General features: G+C 32.3%; 1 protein-coding gene across 1 annotated transcript in view; it reads left to right on the forward strand.

Moving 5' to 3' along the window:
• EYS (eyes shut homolog) overlaps positions 1 to 20531 on the forward strand; it is a 1685250-nt gene that overhangs the window by 169466 nt on the left and 1495253 nt on the right. The window contains 2 exon segments of the mRNA XM_053601630.1: positions 2319 to 2484; positions 16332 to 16589. Coding sequence (XP_053457605.1) covers positions 2319 to 2484; positions 16332 to 16589 — 424 coding nt within the window.

The following is a 20531-nucleotide window of genomic DNA, read 5'->3' on the forward strand; positions in this document are numbered from 1 at the left end:
CCACAGCACTCTAGTAAGCACAACAGAGTGAGACTATGTCTCTAAAAAAAAAAAGAATCTTTCCCTTTTTGTTCTATTGCATCTGTGAAGTGAGCAATCTTGTCAAAATTTCCCCAGAGTGGCAACTGCCATTTCAGATTGTCCTTTGAGAAATCCTGCAATTAGAGAGATATGTACATGACTTAACAATATGAATAGAGAAACGTGTGGTGTTGAGGCACAAGAGATGAGAAAAATGCACGAAATCTTGCATCAGAGAGCATTTGTATCATATCATGTCTCCAGAACATCCCAACAACCAGTCAAGCTCCAAAGAGGGCCCAACTAAAAAATGCTTACCAGAGTTTGAAAAAAGCGAGCAATTCAAGCAAAAATTTGCCCAGAGTAAAACCAGATTAATGTGACCATTTGACCTCATCACTTGCTTAGAACTTCTGCACGATGAAGTTACAAACCTATGTTTGTCTCTCTTGTTGACTTCCTCTTACAGACCCACCTAAGAAAGTAATGATGGAGAGAGTTTTTCTTTCTCTTCAGATCAAATCAGATCATATAATCAAAAGATTCCAAGAATATATTTTTATTATTAAGGAAAAAAATAAATGAAGAATTTATCAATTTGATGAAAAGAAATTGGAGTTTAGACATTATACACAGCAAACTATGGTAACTAGAAAACTAGAATCGGAATGTTCCTAACAGAAGTAATACGTGTTTCAACTGATAGATATTCCAATTATCCTAATATCCCAATTTGATCATCACACAGTGTATACTTGTATCAAAATATCATACACACCCTATAAATATGTACGCCTATTATATTTTATATCCATAAACATTAAAAATAAATCATCAAAAACTGGTTCTTATGTATTTTTACTTATGGTTAATTTGAAATTTTGGTGTTTTGTATTTTCTAGTTATATTGAAGGTGGAGAGTTAATAGATTGGGCAATTTTTGCATAAAGGACATAAGAACAATTAGATTTGAATAAGACTTACAGGTTAGAAAATATAGTATTACAGCAAAATTAACTTCCTTATAATTTTTCTCAATTATTAAAAGTAAATGTCTTTGTATTACATGTTCTATGGAATCTTAAATTTTAGGAAATTAATAATCTATTTGTGTGTATATAAATATTCACAGAGAGAATAAAGCAGTGTCAAAATGCTACTATTTGTTGCTTTTTATATGTGTTTGTTTAACTTTATAAGCCAGTTGTAACAGAGTTTCTTTAATGAAACTTTACAACTAATACACTCTCAATGCAGGCTATCAACACATTATCAAACAGATGGAAGTTAAGGTCTTTTCCAATTAGAAATATACTGACATACAGACACAGATGGGAAAAAGCATGTAACATTAATTATAATATTTTAGCCTTGAGGAAAGTATAAATAGCATCTAGTAAAAATTTATCTATTAATGTCAAAGAGTTGGTCTTCTTCCTAGTGGACTAATATTCTTACTTTATTTAAGCTACAAATAGTAAATAGATTCTCAGGGGACTAGGTCTCTATAACCCACTCATGTATTTAGAGATACCAAAGGATCAGACCATGAGACCAAATTCCTGATCATTGTTGCCACAAATGGGAAATAATTCACTGGTTATAACCAAAACCAAAAAGAAATATGAATATATCCAGAGGAATGCTTTTTAAAAAGAATAAAGTTCTATAATTGCTTTGGATTTAGAAAGCAGGAAAAGATGTGGATGACTTCCAAAATTGTTAACATAATAAATAAAAACACAATATCATCACTTTCACATAAATATGATACAAGTCTGTAAAAGATATTATTTAACTGGCTTTTAAAATGAATCCAGTGAAATGTTACTATCGATTCAAGGAAGAATCCACATAACCAAGCCAAGCAGAAAAAAATTTGTTTAGTAAAACTAGGAACATATTTTCCATGGATATATTTCTGAATGCAATGCCCTTTCCACCATATCAGTTAACATTAAAACAGTGTCCATAAAAGTTTGATTAAAATGAAATGAAAAAATTCTATGTTTAAAGGCATTTATATAATATTTATTCAGCTTTTAAATATATCTATATATATGTTGTAATTTGAGTATAAAAAACGTGACTGCTGAAAATGACTTTGATATAAATCAAAACTAATTTTTTCTTACTAAAGGATACATGATTTCAATACATAAAGGAAAGCATGAAATCCAAACCTTGAAATAATTGTAATGTTGTAATATGTAATGGATACTTATTTCTTATTTTTTCTTTTTTTTATATTTTTTCTTATTTTTTATAGATTCTTTATTTTTTCTTATTTTTTATAGATTTGTGCAAATAAAGTCAGTTTGAGTGAAGAAGACAGTGGAGAATATTGTCATCTATTCATTCTTGGATGGGCTGGCAAAATGTACCTTGAAAATATATCCAACTCTCAAGAAAAGAACTGTCAATTTGAAGATATTTGTAAAGATGGAATTAGTAGACCCAGGTATTTATGCATCATTTGAGCAAATATCACTTACCTCTCAAAAAGTTCTAATGGATAAGTCATAACTAAATTATTTCATAATAGTTCATAACAATCAATTTGTTTAAAATGATTGGAATTCATATACCATTTATATTTATGCATATAGTTAATACATAATGTTACATAATATATTTATATTATATAAGAATAATACTAGCACAAAAAAGAGGGGAAGAAGGAATATATTGTAGAGGAATAGCCTTTCTATTTCTTGCTAGATTTGTTAGTATAATCTATGGTAAATTTGATTAAATGTATATGGGAAGTTCCAGAGCAACTAACAAGAAAATAGCTCATGTAATACAGTAAAAATAGCTTTAAAGGAATTAAAATGTTTCTTAGACTAATATTTACTTAATATGAAAGGAAGTAGTATTGGATGAATAGAAATACAAAAAAAATGAGACATGCAGAAATCAAAAAGTAATATAGTAGACATAAATCCAACTATGTCAATAATAAAATGAATGGGATTAAAAAATCCAATCATGAGGAGATTTTCAGACTGGATATATTCTGGATATAGTAAACTGTGTAGTGGGTACAAAAGATACACTTTAGATTCAAACATGTAAATAGGTTTAAACTAAAAAAGTGAAAAAAAGATAAATAATTCAAACTGCAACCATAAGAAAGCTGCAGTATCTATACTAATCTCATATAAAATAGACTACAAAAGAAAAAAAGTTACTAGAGAAAATGAATGACATTTTGTAATAATAAAAGGTTTAAATTATCAGAACATATAACAATTTTATATACAGTGGGATCTCCATAGTTGACCACCTCCCTACGTTGACCACCTCCTTAGGTTGACCTAATTTTTATAGATTAGACATGTACGGTAGGCTCGTATAAGTATGGTGGGCTTGATTTCATGTGTTAACCACCTCTGTATATGACCAGTTTGTTATAGTCACGTGGGTGACCAACTCACAGAGGTTCTGCTGTGTGTACACACACACACACACACAAACAAAACTACCAATAGAGCCCCAAAATACAGGGAGTAAAAAGAATTGAAAGGAGAAACAGCCAATTACACAATAATATTTAGAGATTCTAATACTACACTTTCAACAGTAGATATAGCACTTGGCAAAAAAAAAAAAAAATCAACCAAGATGTAGGATATTGAAAAACACTAAATCATCCGGAGCCAGTGGATATCTTAAACACACATTACCCAACTATAGCAGAAAAACCCTTAATGTACATGGCACATTTTCGAGAATAGACCATATGTTATGTTATAAAACAAGCTGAAATAGAGTAAAAAGGGTTGTAAATAATAGGAATTATGGTCTCTGAGCAAAATGGAATGAGATTGGGAAACAAGAAGAAGTAGACTTGGAAAATTTAGAATTATGTGGAAATTAACACAATCCACATTAACCAATGGCTCCTCAAGAAATTACAAGGGAAATAAGAAAATCATTTGAGATTAACAAAAATGGATACAACAATTTTAGAATAAAATTTTCTTTTTTTATTCTTTTTTTTTTTTTTTTTGCATATCCAGAGAATCTCGGCATTTTTGTAATGAAAATTTGCAACACTTTCATGAGTTCTAGCTATTATCTCATAATTAATACTAACAATGGAGCCCAGCATATTTTATAGATATAAATATTCTATATGAAATTAACAGTTCTCCATATCAGTCAAAACATCTAGAAATTATTATAGAATATGATATCACATATTAAAATGACAAAAGATATGCAATCACCAATCCCTATTTACCACCAGAAATAGTGTAACAAAATGAAATGTATTCATTTATACACTTATTCAAATTTTGAAACCCCTCTAATGGAAAGAAATTGTACAGAATGTTGTGACAGTGAGACCTGATTCTTGTCCCGGTCATGTACCATTCCTATAAACATGTAAACTCTCTTCAAAATACACAACAGAGTTGTTCTATTTCATTAAGAAAGCAAATATCTCTTTAAAGCACTAAAGTAACTATTATTTTCCATTTCTGAACATATGAGTAGCTTGGTTATAGCTGTTGGGATGTGTCTTCTGGATTTCTTTTTGGAAGCTTTAAATTAAACTTGTTTCCTTTATAGACTATTTTAGAAGATTCATATTTTCTATATAATGCTAAATATAACCAAAACACAATTTTTCAGTTATAAGCAAGTGTTCTGTTTCAAAGTGTAAAATCTAAAAGCCCATGAGAATACCAGGTATAATTTCAAAATCTATTTCTGTGGAGTCAGGAGGCTGTGTAAATCGACCTTTCAGTGACTTTGCAACAAAAATACGATATATTTTGTTCAGAGTGTTCTTAAATTATTTCTGAACACGATAACCTAATAATTATTTATTCTTAACTATTGTCATTTCTGTCACGATGAGGATGACTTTTATTACCAAGCCCTGCTGCTTATTTTGTATTTGTTTATTTATTATTTATTTTGGCTCCATCATACTGACTTTTCTGCCTTCAAGCAAGAGTTCCATGTGCTTACCTTTTACCTTAAAAGAAAAAAAGAACTGAACCACATATAAAAGTGGCTTATTGTGTGTACATGTGTGTTTATGTGTGTATATATATAATGTATATTTTTATTTTTGTCTAGACTTGATACCATTGAATTTTGTTTTCTGTAATGTCTAATGCATTTATGTGCACTGATTTTTTTGTCCTCCTTTTTATTATGCCAAATAACCTTCCTTCCTTAAACTTATTTAAAAATGGTAGTCTTGTTATAGTATGATGATAGAGAAAGCATTCATTTTAGCAATCCTAAGTAGGTATTATTATATTATCTATGTGTATACCGAAATCATTTATAGTAAACTTCCTCAATGGAGCATGTTTGTATCATTAAGTTTCAACTATGGTATGGGTTGGAAACTTAGATTATGTATACACAATTATCTTTAATGTAGTTTTCCAACATATATGTTATGAATTTAAAGTCAAGCTTTGCCTGCATTATAGCTTTAGGTTCTATGACTGGTCGTGATATAATTTCATCTCTCAACAATAAAATGTTTTATACGTGTTGTATGATTTTATACTGCCTGGGCCAGATTTTTATTTTAATTCATAATATTTAAATAGATTTTTTAATAAGTAACCTTTTTGCATTGCTTTTCAAATTGTCTCTTGAACTTCAAATTTCATGAAGCCTTTTATACAGAATCTTTAAGAAGATGACCTTTCTCTTGAGCATAGCTTATTCAGTTTTAAAATGAAACTATATTAATGGAGCATCCATTGTTTACAAGCCATATAAATCATAACTTTAGGACTTAGGGTTCTAAGTAGAGTATTAGATTTCATTCTATCTTTAGAAAAATAATTCCATTAAAAATCTAAATGATGAAGCAAGTCTAATTACAATATTAAAAAATTAGACCATATTTTTGAATTATAGATTTTCACCTAATAGGTTTCTGCTTTTTTCATAATATTTTTCACATATTTTAAATTTATGTATAATTTAACATTTCTTAACTTAATAATATGTTAGTACTACATTCATAAAGTCTCTTTGTCTAATTTATTTTCTCAAAGTAAAAATTTCTTTACACTTACAGAATATTTTCAAGTTATCAACGATATACATAGGCCACTACAATCTTCATGATATTTCATAAAAATTAATGTACTTGTCATTGAATAGCTTTCAATTTAATAGCTATTTATCTTAGCATTGGGTATCCTTGTACACATGTATATTAGAGCAGTTACTTACATTTATTAATTATAATGACAAAATACTTGACTAGTAGTACATGGTTGAATGAAAATTGGTAAGGACTTTTGTAAACTGGAGAAATTTACTTTAGTTCAATGATTTTCAAAAAGATGGTCTTGCCTTGTAGGGCATCTTGGCAATTTCTAGGGTCATTTACAATATTCAGAATAATTGTCTGGAACAGCTGGCATTTAGCAGGTGGGTGATGAATAATGAGTGTTACAAATCTTTCAAAGTTTAGAATAGCTCCATACAAAAAAAAGTAGTTCATGGTTCACACAATTTATAAAAGTCTCAGCGTACAGTAATGTAGATATAAAGCCTATTTATAAATATCTAAACCTAGATCTGAACTTCATTTTACATACTGGCATGAAGTATTTTTACAAAATCCCTAGATATTCTAGAAACGAAACTTTTATTTAATCAAATACATATTATTTTTATTCAGAGATGTATAATTAGAGTTTTTAACCATATTAAAACAATCACATCATCCTGCTTGAATTTCTAATGTCAAACTACTATCAGCAGTCATTATTTGTGGGTGGTAAATGGTAATTCTGCACATGGGTGCAAATAGCCACTTCAATGTATCTTCTCATTTAGTTATTTCATAGTATTTTTATAAAGAAATGTATTCAATTACAGATTAGAGGTTTTTGATTTTTTTTGTATTAGAGTTTGGGCATTATCTTGATTGACTTTTAGTATTATTTGTGTAGATAGGTTATGTCTATGAATTCAATTATATAAAGTAAAGAGGGTGCTACAAAAAAAAACCCAAAAATGTATTTTTATTATAAATAGAAAGTATTGGTTTGATTAGAGTGTATCTAGTTTAGGAGGTGTTTAGGAATTCAATATTAATTTATATTTCCCTGGGGCTTAGTGATGTTGAACATTTTTTCGTACATTTTTAGCCATTTGTTTATTTTCTTTCAAAAAAATATTTGTTCGCATCCTTTGACTATTCCTTGTAGGGGTTATTTCTTTTCTTCACTGCTGATTTGTTTGAGTTCTTTGTAAATTCTGAATATTAGCCCTTTGTTGAGAATATATTTTGCAAATATTTTCTTCCATTCTATAGTTGCCTATTTACTTTTGTAAGAATTTTTTCCTTCCTATATGCAGACTTTCTAGTTTACTTAAGTTCTATTTATTTACTTGTATTGTTTCTCTATTTTGCTTTTGTGGTCTTAGTCATAAATTCTCTGCTTAGACCAATGTCCAAAAGAGTTTTTCTTAGTTTTCTTCTAGAACATTTATGGTTTCAGATCATACATTTTAAATTTAATCCATTTTGAGTTAATTTTTGTCTATGGTAAAATACAGGGATCTAATCCCATTCTTCTGTATGGGGCTACCCAATTGTCCCAGCATTGTTTATTGAAAAGAGTGTCTTTTCCTTGGTGTATGTTTTTGTCTGCTTTGTTGAAAATCAGTTGTAGCTGTATGGTTTTATTTGGGGGTTGTCGGTTCTGTTCCATTGATCTATGTGGCTGATCTTGTATCATGGTGTTTTGGTTAGTAAGATCACAAAGCAATACCACCTTACCTTTGTCAAAATGACCATTAATAAAAAGTCAAAATAATGATAGATGTTGGCTTAGATGTTATAAAAAAGGAAATGCTTGTTCACTGTTGGTGCCAAAGTAAATTAGCATAACCTCTAAGAAAAACAGCATGGAGATGCCTCAAAGAACTAAAAGTAGACCTACGGTTTGACCCAGCAATCCCACTTCTGTGTATTTACACCTGTCCCCAAATGTTTATCACAGCACAATTCACAATTGCAAAGATAATGGAATCAACCTAAGTGCCCATCAGTGGATGAGCAGATAACAAGAATGTGGAATATGTACACCATGGAGTACTACTCAGCCATAAAAAAGGAATGAAATAATGTCTATTAAAGCAACTTGGGTGGAACTGGAGACCAATATCCTAAGTATCTCAAGAATATAAAAACAAAAGACTACATATTCTCACTTACATGTGGGAGCTAAAGGATGTGTATAGACTGGCATATGTGGTATAATGGACATTGCAAAGTAAGGAAAGAGGAGGATGGGAGGGCGGTGAGGGATCAAGAAATACCTGTTAGGTACAATATACACTGATGATGGGTACACTAAAAGTCCTGACTTTTAGTATGTAAAATTCATCTTGTAACAAAAACACTTGCACTTCCTAAATCTATTGAAATTAAAAAAATACTAGAGGACATTAAGATTTTATTTACACTTCGGAAAAAATATCAGATTTTCTCAAGCATTAGGATATAAGCAAACTAAGGGAGATATGTGCCTATTCTCAACTACAGCAAAGACCATCATGTTGAAGCAAGAAAGAAGTTGGAAAGAATTAGAGCTGTGTGTTTTCATATATCATTATTAAAGGCATTTTTCTGATATTTATTTAATTTTTTTCTTTCCTTTCATATTTTTAGTAATATAAATTGGTGTTGGATCAGTTAAAAAGATCCAAATCTTAGATACAAATCTAAGAAGATGGCTTCTGGAGACACAAAAATACTAATTATATAATATTTTACAGATATTAATAGAGGTAAAATTTACTTGTTAAATTGTAATTCTCAAAGACATTTTTCTAAATGATGCCGTAGGAATTTCTTAGGAATTTAACATATACTTTTGGTGTATTCATTAGCACATTATACTCATTCAAATTGATCTTAAATGTAACAAACTTTAAAAATAATTTATAAACAAACTATAAAATACTTGAGAAATATAGACTTTATGAGTTCCTGTTTAAGTAAACAAAACAAAAACAGAATACTGTTCAACGCAAGAAATCTGTTGAAGTTGAAAAACTCTGAAAATAAATAAAAGATGATTATAGTGTATTTAAATATAGATAAAAAATTAAGCAATTCCAAAGTTAGGATTACAAAATTACATAAAAAACCAACGAATTTAAGAACAGAAAACGTTATGATGAACTGTAATCATATCAATTTATTTTTTAAGAGAAATACAGCAACAGAGATTTAATTGTTTAATTTGAAACAAAATGATGAAACTAAATATATAATGTATCAAAAAAGAAAAAAGAAAAGGCATAGAATATTCTAATTTTCTAATCTGTCTAGCAAGATATCAGTAGATAATCTCTGAGGTTGTTCAAAGAATAGAAAACTAAGGAGATTGTACACATTTAGGAAGACAATTAATAGAGGATAAAACCCAGAAAATATTGCAAATGATAAGATATCAACACACCACAAACCAATTCAAGAAATAAATAAAATGCAAGTCATATAGCAAAAGAAAACAAATGGATTCCATGTACACACAGATATATCTGTAATTAATACCTGTTCAAAAACTTCAAATGTCAAACTAAAAAATACTCAATTCAATTTTGTTTAAAAGACACTCATTATAACAATTTGATTTAAAAATATTAGAAGAAATATGACCCAGCACAGTAGCTCACTTTGGGAGGCTGAGGCAGGTGGATTGCTTGAGCTCAGGAGTTTAAGATCAGCCTGAGCAAGAGCGAGATCCTGGCTCTACTAAAAAAAGAAAAAAATTAGCCAGTTTTGTGGCAGTTACATGTAGTCCCAGGTACTTGGGAGGCTGAGGTAAGAGGATCACATGAGCCCAAGAGTTCAAGGTTGCTGTGAGCTATGACAATGCCACAGCACTCTCCCTAGGGGGAACAGAGTGGGATTCTGTCTCAAAAAAAAAAAAAGAAATAGGTAGAAAAATATCGGAGAGATGCTGATTAAAACAGGGCAGGGACTACATTTTGATACATCAGTGTAGAAGACAAGACAGAAAGTACTGAATAGGCTATAAAGCAATTTACATTAGCTTTATGTTGACTGTAATAGCATTTTCATTAAGAACAGTGCGGCCTGCTTTTCGTCTAGGTTCCTGAGAGTATTTAAATATATGAACAAGTGAAAAAATGAGAAGGAATAACTTGGATAGAAAGAAACAAAATTTACAGTGGACAGATGAAATGATCTAGACAAATCTAGACAACTAAAGGAATTGACCAAGAAAGACCCTATTAGAAATGAGAAAATAATTCTGCATTGTGGCCTATTGAAATATCAATATAAGAAATGTATAGATTTCCAATAAAAAACAAATGTCACTTAGAAAAGAAAGTGAGGGAAAATATTTATAATAGTTATCAATAAGGTAAAACATGTAGTATAAACTTTTATGAATACATAACAAAACTAACATTCTAATGCATGGAACAAAAATAATTAAATGCTTTTAATTATATAACATCTTCTATTTATAAATTTTATATAGTTTCATTAAAAACAAAAATAAAGCTATTTTATCTTACTATAAATATGTGGGAAATAAAAGTTGAAAGACTATGGAGTGGCGCCTGTGGCTCAGTGGGTAAGATGCGGCCCCATATATGGAGGGTGCTGGGTTCAAACCCGGCCCCGGCCAAACTGCAACCAAAAAATAGCTGGGCGTTGTGGCGGGCGCCTGTAGTCCCAGCTACTCGGGAGGCTGAGGCAAGAGAATCGCTTAAGCCCAGGAGTTGGAGGTTGCTGTGAGCTGTGTGATGCCACGGCACTCTACCGAGGGCCATAAAGTGAGACTCTGTCTCTACAAAAAAAAAAAAAAAAAAGAAAGACTAAAAACTGCAGAATAAGAGTAATGAGAAAATATATTAAAACAAAATATTAGAACATTAATGAAATAAGACTATTACATGGTAGAACAATATTGAATGAATGACACAGATCCAGAAAAAATTAAAGGAAAAAAGATGAAACAGGTACATGCATAAAAATATAAAATTATGAATTACAACTTCAAACACATTCAGGCATCTGGAAAAATATGTTAGAAAAAATGTTATAATTTTAATTTTAAAAATTTATAGGTCTACTTTTAAATATGGCCAATTAAGTACATGTACTTCCTTACATATTTTTTGCCAAAATCCACTAAAATTATGGTCCAACGAAAGAGTGAGCATGGGAGAGAAGGCAATAGAATTTGGTATGTTGCGAGGTAGGCAAATAAGTGGTGGGCTCCAAAGGCCAGAAATACCAAGCTACATTCAGGGTAGTAGGGAAGCCAGTAAGTAAGGTGAGCCACGTTCAAAAGGCCCAGGAATTAGACTCATCAAAAATTTCTGAGGATGGGAGGAGAGTGAGTCTGAAAATCAAGGAATCGATTGAAAGCTTATATAAGCAATAGGCCCGTGGAAACTCTCCTTCATCCTGTGTGACCAGGCCACCCGGGAACAACACGCAGAGCCAGGGATATCGCACAATACTTACTACTAAGGGGAAATTAAGTAAAAGGCTCCTCAGAAACAACGGAGACAACACAGCCTTTTCCCCTCTTCTGCTCTCAAAGTGTGGGCAGTGGCCTGGTCACTCCCACTGACTGTCACTGACCCTGGGAGAAGGAATTCAAACTGGGAGATGAAGCGTCCTTCAACAAATAAGCCAGCTGCCTTTCTGATACATGCAATAGAGCTGACCGCTAGCAAACTTTACCTACAAATGAATACGCAAAATTGCGAATTGTGTATTTTTTGGTGATTTATTTTTCAATATGAGTAGGAGTTCATCATAAACACATATACATCTAAATTTATAGCCAGAAAGAAAATTAATTGGGGGTTGGCGGGGCAGTGGGGAGAGAATATAGGGTAAATAAAGACAATGAGCATTTTAAACTGTTAAAAAGCTCCAATACTTAATGTCTCCAAAGAAATAAGAGAAAAGCAGAAAGAGTTTGTTTTTGTTAAATTTTCAGATCTAGAATATCTGGACTTGTTTACTTCTCAAGAGGCCTAACATGAAAATAATATGCTTCATTTAGAATAAGAAGTAAACTAAGGAAAATGAAGGTGAAGATTTTAGGAACCTGAAAATCCAAGCCAGAATACAGGAAGTAAAACTGCAGATTGCGGGTGACAAGACACCCCGGAAGACCCAGTATAGTGGGCCTATAGAATTACCTATCCAGGAGAACATCTCTAAGGAAACAGAAATGAAGCTGACAGAAAATCCAATGTATTTTAAATACTGAGTAACACTGAGGAATAATTATGGCTGCCCACTGAGAGTAATAAACAAAATTTAAAAAGAAGGTGATTACTAACTGTTGGGAAAAAAAAATGTTAAGAAAAAAATGAAGGCATACTACCTGTTTCAGCTGTAAATTATATTGATAAAGTCATAATCCTTTGTATGAATATAAATTTAAGAAAAATTGACATAATCATAGAGGGAGAATTAAAAAGGGGCCTGCAGTGTGTGTGTGTGTGTGTGTGTGTGTGTGTGCGTGCGCGCATTTGGGGGTGGGAAGTAGTGAAAGAAATTTAAATGTGTATTTTCCATAAGTTGAAGTCAATGAATGATGTCTATTTAAAAGAAAATAAGTATAAAGCATATTGTTTGGAAATACTGAGATAAATGAAAGAAGAGAAAAAGTTAAACTTCAAATATTTTCATGTAGGCAGCGCGATTAGTTGGAAATGGTGGGTCAAGAGATAATCTGTATTTGTTATAAGGATATTTGTATATTATTTGATAAATTTAAAATAAATCAAAGAATTAAAACATAGAAATAGGCTTACAACCAAAAGTGCATTTCAGAAAACCTGAACATCTTCCAGGGCATCAGAATTCAGACTCTCCTAACAACATCCCAATAAGCGTCCAACCAATGGCCATTAAAAGGCAACAGTTTGCTGTGTTGGTTTTGAGAATACAGGAGAGCTGAAGTATGTTATGCAAAAAACAAAGGTGTATCAATATCTTATTTTATTTTGAACTAATTATAAAATCAGTGTTAAAATATGAACTATTTTGCACCCATAATAATTAAAAATAATTTCCTAAATAAAAAAATAGCAGAGAAATATTTTCCCAAATATCCTATTATGAAAGAGAAAGATAAATGGCTAGTACTATATAAAAAGACTATGTTTAGTGATTTAAAAAGCAAACACATGAAAATCATTGCAAAAAAGATTTTTCCAGACAGGTTGGTAAAGAGTAAAAACACTTCATGATATTCAGAGCTCTCCTGGGTTCAGGAAGCCCAGCATTCTCAAAGTCAGAAATGAAAACATAAGTTGCTATGGCGTCCTAGAGTGGACTTTGATAAGAACTATTAAAATTAAGAACATTTCCTTTGGATTAAGGCCAGTTCTTAAGGGTTTGCTTCTGAGACCTCCCTTTTTACCTACTTAGGAAACTTTAAGTCATGCTTTTGTTAATAAATCAGAAGATTTAAGAATATTAAATTTATCTTACTTATCAAAAATTATACAAACACAGATCAGTGAGGATTTTTTAATTGGGTTTACAGATTTACAAACTTTGTGTAAAATCCTGACATATTAAGAACATAAAAACGTCCAATAAAACTCAGGAGAAAAATTATGCTGACAATTTGAAAATATTTTTATTCTTAATTTATCAATTATTTTTTCTTTTTATTATAATAACCCAGCTTATCTACCAAGATTACAAAATTGGCATAAATTAGAAAAGTATTCGGGTTTGCTTAATTAATTTATGAGTGCTCCCTCATTTACAAGGCAGTCTGGAACCACGTTGGAATAAACACATAATACGTGGATGCGTACAAATACAAAGTCTGTTAATCATACACTAGCCACTGGGCACATGCTAAGAATCAAGTGATCTCTTAAGTAAATTGAGGACCTGCAGGTGTGGTTTAAGCTTCATCTTGCATAACCTTAGGCCTATTAAATTGTAACAAAGGGTATCTCCAGGAAGGGATGGGGCTATGATGAGGCATGTCTGATCACCTGCTCTTCATGGTCAGACAGCTTTAGGATATTCTGGGTCTCCTTGGCCAAGGCTCCATCCAATTGGCTGGGGTGCTTAAGATTTTCCTTTAGTTCACAGAGGTTTATTTTTTGCTTTGTTTGTTTTTCCTTTCATTCTAATGGAATATCAAATAGAATTATGACTGAAACTGGTAGAGTTGAGGTCATAACTACTTAATAATCTTGGCATTATATACAGGGTACCATGTAACTTACCACCCCAACCAAAACACTTTTGAAAGTGAAAGAATACAATTAATCATCGATCTACAAAAATATTGTTAATCATCCTGGCACAGGCAAACTTTTATTTCCTAGTATTTGGGGGAGTGTGGAGGACAGGGAGAAGTATTGAAGGGAAATAACAGTATTGGATAATTTTATTTCAGGTAACTCTCTTGGCAGGATGTCTGTTGGCAGGTTAGCAGTTACTTTCCCAGTAAAAAGTACATTTAATCTGCTTCTGTAAAATTGATGTACAACTGAGAATTTTACAAAGGAAGAAACCAGGACACACAAGACTTATTTACCAAATAAATTAGAGAAGATTTAAAACTGGGATTCTTTGAATACATCAAAGCATCCACCATCCTTACCACCATTAACAATTTCAGTGATCCTTCGCAAATTGCATTAAATGGCTAAGTTTTTCACAACTACAAGAAGAAAGGCTTGAACTAATTGACTTTTAACATTTTTACAGGCTGCACACACTTAGTATCATACATAGTTATGAGTGTAATGATTTAGGTTCAGTAGGTTAATCTTTATTAATAATACCGAGCAAAGTAATTTGACAGTGCTCTTTTCAACTCACTGACATGTTTACGTGATTATGTTAAGTGTCCTTTGGCACTTAACATAATTTGGTAAAGAATACTTGAAAATCACAATACTTTAGACCAAACATTATCACTATGATTCACATTTATGTTTCTATTCACACAAGAAAGATTCAGGATTTCTTTTTCAATTTATGCATGTATATATAATACTAAAAGAAATACATAATGGTTTATTGCATAATGTATACTTATTGTAAAATGACATCTCATAATTTACAGCACTTAAGCTAATGCCTAGATATAGAGAAGATCAGAGAATATTTGTTCAATTTATAATGATTTAATAAATAAATGAGATACTGAGATGTGTGTGTGTCTGTGTATGAAATGAAGAAAGAAGTTAAAAATTCATGTCTCTCTAATTCCATAAAAATATTTTTACTTTGTTGATAGCTAATCTGGCCCTCCATATTAAGCCTGAAAATGTTTCAAACACATTTACAAAAATACAGACTCTCTTTTATAATTATGTTCAATTACAGGAAACTATGTGAAAAATTACTAGAAGAATCGATTGAATACATTGAAATTAGTGTGGGAATTAATTTTGTATGTATGTTATTAAAGCAAAGTCTCACTAAGATTTGAAAATGTATTAAAATCCATACTAACAAAATTAAAATAATGAATTCATGAATTATATTATTGTGTTCAAATATATACATATTTAAAAATTCAAAATCTATAGCTTCTAAAAAGTAATCTAAAAAAACCTGGCATTGCCATGCAGCTATATTTTAGGTCAATTTCATTAAGTGACAAATTGAGTTTGAACAGTCTATTATGTATGTAATGTATGTATACACGTATGCAAACCCTGTCCTTTAGCTTTGGCAGAGTTCATGATGTCATCCAAGCTGACACAGCAATTAAGTAGCAGAATACGTATTTGAGTCTAGCTCTATTTGGCACCAACATTATTTTCACTTGTCATTCTACACAATAAGCAAAATTGAGGGTTCTTGTTGTGGGCTTTTTTGTTTTGTTTTGTTTGTTTGTTTGTTTTTTAACTGGTTTTTAAACTCCTGCTGGAGTGCTGTGCAGTCATAGTTTACAGCAACCTCAAACTCTTGGGCCCAGGTGATCTCTTGCCTCAGTCTCCGGAGTAGCTGGGACTACAGGCGCCTGCCCCAATGCCTGGCTGTTTTTAGAGATAGGGTCTCACTCTTACTCAGGCTGGTCTCTAATTCCTGAGCTCAGGTATTCCTCCTGCCTCAGCCTCCCAGAATGAGCAAAATTAAGTTTTGGCAAGAATGGACATTTCATTGAGAATATTTTTTAAATGCACTCACAACTATCTTCATTAAATAATTCTTCATGTGTATTTAAATTCTTCATGACTTAAGTATATAAATATATCAAAGTAAAGTATACGGACAATTGGTTTTTCGCTTTTTGTGTGTTTCAGACGCAACTGTTCTCTAGGGCATATTCGCACATTCCATATTGCCAAAGTGGAATATTGCTTAGGAAACCAGCGTACATCAGTACATGCCCTCTGCCCAGCCGACGTGCACAATTCTAACTGTAGCTGTCTGCAAAGACATGGAAGAAACATCTGTGAAATCAAAACTGAAGATTGCAAATCTGTGCCCGGCAAAAATGGATCAACCAGCATCCAATGTTTAAGTGGCTATTTCTTCAGCAAGTGTGTCCCAGGATTTACAGGCAAGTTTTTCCTGAGAAATTAGGTTCTCTATTGGATAATGTTGTTATACATTTATTTGACGTATCTCAAATGTGTCTAATGATTGGTATTGTAGCCTGCTTTCTCATTTGGTGAAGTCAAAATGCCTTCAGTTGAATAATTGGATTGCTCCTTTGGGCAATTTAATCTCTGACTACACAATATTGTTTATGTTAACGAGGCTAATAAGGCCCAGGCTGAGCCCTTGGGAATGTGATGATATATGTCAAAGGTCTGAAGAGAAAACAGGCAGCCAGAACCTCCCAGTAATTTTGCCTGAACAACTTCAGCACCGCTCTTCCATCTCTTTTTTGGCTGCATAAGCACAGTGAGTGCCATTTATTTATTTATTTTTTCTAGTTTAAGGATAAACTTTTGAGTTTTGTATGGTCTGGGTCAGTTAGATACCCTGATGCTGATAAAATTTGAAAAAATAAAATCACAAACATACATTATCCTCCATGAATTCATACAGAAAAAGAGTCACAGTGTAGTATAAGGCAGCTTTTAACAATTAATATCAGAAATTAAGCGTTCCGATTTTATGCTTGGTCTTACATTGAAATGATTGTTCATACCAATTTCAAAATATCTTTATTAGCATTGCCTTGTAAAAATTGATAGTAGCTATCAAGGAAGAAGAAAATAGATATTGTCCCTTATGAATCACGCTTAAATTTAATAAAATAATTTTTTAAAGTTTTATTCCAGTTTGATATTCCATTTTATTACGCAGATCCAATTCTAGAAGTTATTTGGACTTCCATCTTAAAATGAGAAATGTTTTTCCTATTTGGCATTTAATATTGTATGTTGGAGGTTTAGGAGGCAATTTCAAAAGATAAGTTCCAAAAATGGAAATGGTTATATTATTGGAATAAATGTATAGTCACCCAGATTAGCTTTTTTAAAGATGGAAATAAATTTCACTGCAAAAATTCTGGTAAACTTGCTAAAATATTGGTACCTTTACTTCACATTCACACATGTTCTCAGTAAAAATAAAATACCATAAAACATGCTAGCATTGTTAAAAGTGTGTCTTAGAAAATATATTTATATATACCTGTTTTAATAACACAATTATCTTCTAAAAATTGTTAAATTTATAATTAAGCAGCAATTAAAAATAAAACAGAATCAAAGAATGATCTAACTCTTCCTAATACCATTCCTAATAAAAATATCACTTGTTAATTGATTGTATATTTGCATGAATATATGTATATGTGTAATTGAGCCCACAATCAATGGACAGTCTATCATTTTACATATCAACTTTATATTAGTAGACTTTACGATTATTAAATACATATTTTATATATACTACTCATATAAATAGATCCCATATAGTATACATAATTTGAAATTGATATGACCCATTTACCAGATGTGGTTAAAAATAGGATACTTTGTCTTTTACTTTTCAAATTAAATGCAGCATAAGCCTCACCATCTCATGTTATCAGCAAGGCTTCTATCTTCTATCTATCTATAGGGTCTTTTTCTTTCCAAAGAATTGTAAAAAGCATTGTGGGTTTCCTCAGATTAAATGTTCAGTCCTCTTTCTAACCCTTTCGTGTAGTGAGATGTAAAGGGACTGATATGTCTAAATTTTTCAAGGGATGTGGAGTTAACCCACTAAAAGCAGAGGCCCTCGCCCTGGTTCTTTCTCTCAGTCAGCTCTGCATCCGTCATCTGGATCCTTCCCCTCTTCTGATTTCCCCCTTTCCACCTAGTTTCTCTTCTCCTCCTATGATCCTCTCTTTCCCTTTCTCCCTTCCCATTTGATGTCTCCCTGCTCTCTCTTTCCCCCCTCCAACTGCTTCCTTTGCCTCCATCTGCATACCCAAGTGTTTTTCTACAGAAGCATGTTAACATTTTTAGAAGAGCATTATCACGCTTTTTATATCAGGCATAATCACCTTTTTTTCCTAATCCTTATCACATTTTCAGAGAATTTTAGTACGATAATCAAATTTCCAGGTTAAATGTCAGTCTCTAAATCTCTAGACTGGGTGATCATGAACTTCATGAGAATCACCTGGATACCTTGTTAAAAACCAGACTGTGGGCCCCACCTCTACACGCCCTCATTCCATTAACTCTGGAGCCCAGAAGTCTGGGGTGATGCTTGTGCTGCGGTCGGGGAACCACACTGTTTTAGACCTAGTGAATTATACTAATCAGGAGGGCTTGTGTCAGTCCCAAGATGTAAAATTCACTTTTGAGTGTGGATTACCATTCTGCAAAGCACGAGGAAGCCGCAGTGTACTCTGGTCTGCAGGAGACCATGAGCTTCTGGAGTGAGCAGCTGCTACCATCACAGGGTAAGGCCACATACTTGGGTGGATCTTACGTGATTTAAATCTGATTCCAATGCTATTATCTGAAACTTCCCAAAGACTTTAAGCTCTGGGAAGAATCCCAAGGGATATTTTTCCAGCCACAACCTTTTGGCCATTCCTATGTCATCCATAGCTATGATGTTTCAGTGATAAATTCAAAGTTCAATGTTTTTTAAATTCATTTTCACCCCTTGTCCTCTTGACACTATCAAAGTGCTGTTTTCTAAAATTCTCTATTGTCAAAATGAGAGCTTTTAACTGGTAGGCAGAATTCTTATATAGGATAATCTTTGTCTTTATTTCAAAGGGTCCAGGTCTGCCTTGTTCTTTGATGTGAGTAACTGCACGTACCTTCTCTTACTTTCCCTGTAGTTGTCTTGTTGACTGAAAGAGTCTGGGAAACTTTCCTTTGACCAGCAGGAGGATCCAAGTTGTTTTACACAATTAGGTCCAGCCTTTCTCTATTTGACAGGAGCCCGAGCTAAGCCTCCTTGATATATCCCCTCTTTTTCATCTATTTTCTGTGAGGCTCCTATCCCAAATCAAATTCCTTTCTGCTAAAGTATCACGTGTTGCAAAGTTGACTTGCAAAGCTCTGTGGTTCTCTGTTCTTCCAAATGCCAGCTACACAGCTTTCTTCTCTTTCTAGGTCTAAGTTACCTTGGCAATGCAAAATGTGTCAAATTCCAGGATTAACATTTTTTCATAGACTGCTTTTCTTTCCTTACATGTTTGTTAATTTTTTTCCTTATAGAAATTCAGTACTATGTTTCAAGTAAGATTGCATTCAGCTGGAGCTCAGCTTCTGTTATACACTGCCGGATATTGATGCCTAATTTTCTTTCTTTTTTTTTTTTGGTGGGTTTTGGCCGGGGCTGGGTTTGAACCCGCCACCTCTGGCATATGGGACCGGCGCCCTATCCCTTTGAGCCACAGGCACTGCCCTACTGATGCCTAATTTTCATTCCTCTAATATATTGGTTTATTCCTACCCTGTTTCCCCGAAAATAAGGCATCCCCGAAAATAAGACCTACTTACAAGGATAGACAAGACATCCCCTGAAAATAAGACCTGGCACATCTTTGGGAGCACACCTTAAAATAAGACACTGTCTTATTTTCGGGGAAACAGGGTAGCTATTACTTTTGCCTTTGTCTTTTCATTGGAGAATTTAGGTCACATTTGTTTATGCACTTCATTTATGTGTGGGTTTAAATATATGCCTACATTATTTTTTCTATTTGTTTCATCCATTATATTTTCTCTTTGATATTCCTTACACTTTTATGTGACATTTGTAATTGACTTACCATATTAACAATAAGTGACACTTGTACCACATACCAGATAATACAATGGTTTAAAACATCTTTACCACATGTAGTCCCTTTAAGCATATATGCATAGTTTATATATGTGCTATACATATATAAAACTGCATGAGATACTCTTTTTCTCATTTTATACAGCCAATATTTGTTTAGAGTTATACTGTGCCCTTTTATGTTGCTCTTTTGTCCTCCTTGGATTTCTAAGCTTCCAACTAGTGTCTTTCCATAGGTATGATAATCTCC

The sequence above is a fragment of the Nycticebus coucang genome, chromosome 9 (genome assembly GCF_027406575.1).
Source record: "Nycticebus coucang isolate mNycCou1 chromosome 9, mNycCou1.pri, whole genome shotgun sequence".
NCBI classification, from domain to species: Eukaryota; Metazoa; Chordata; class Mammalia; order Primates; family Lorisidae; genus Nycticebus; species Nycticebus coucang.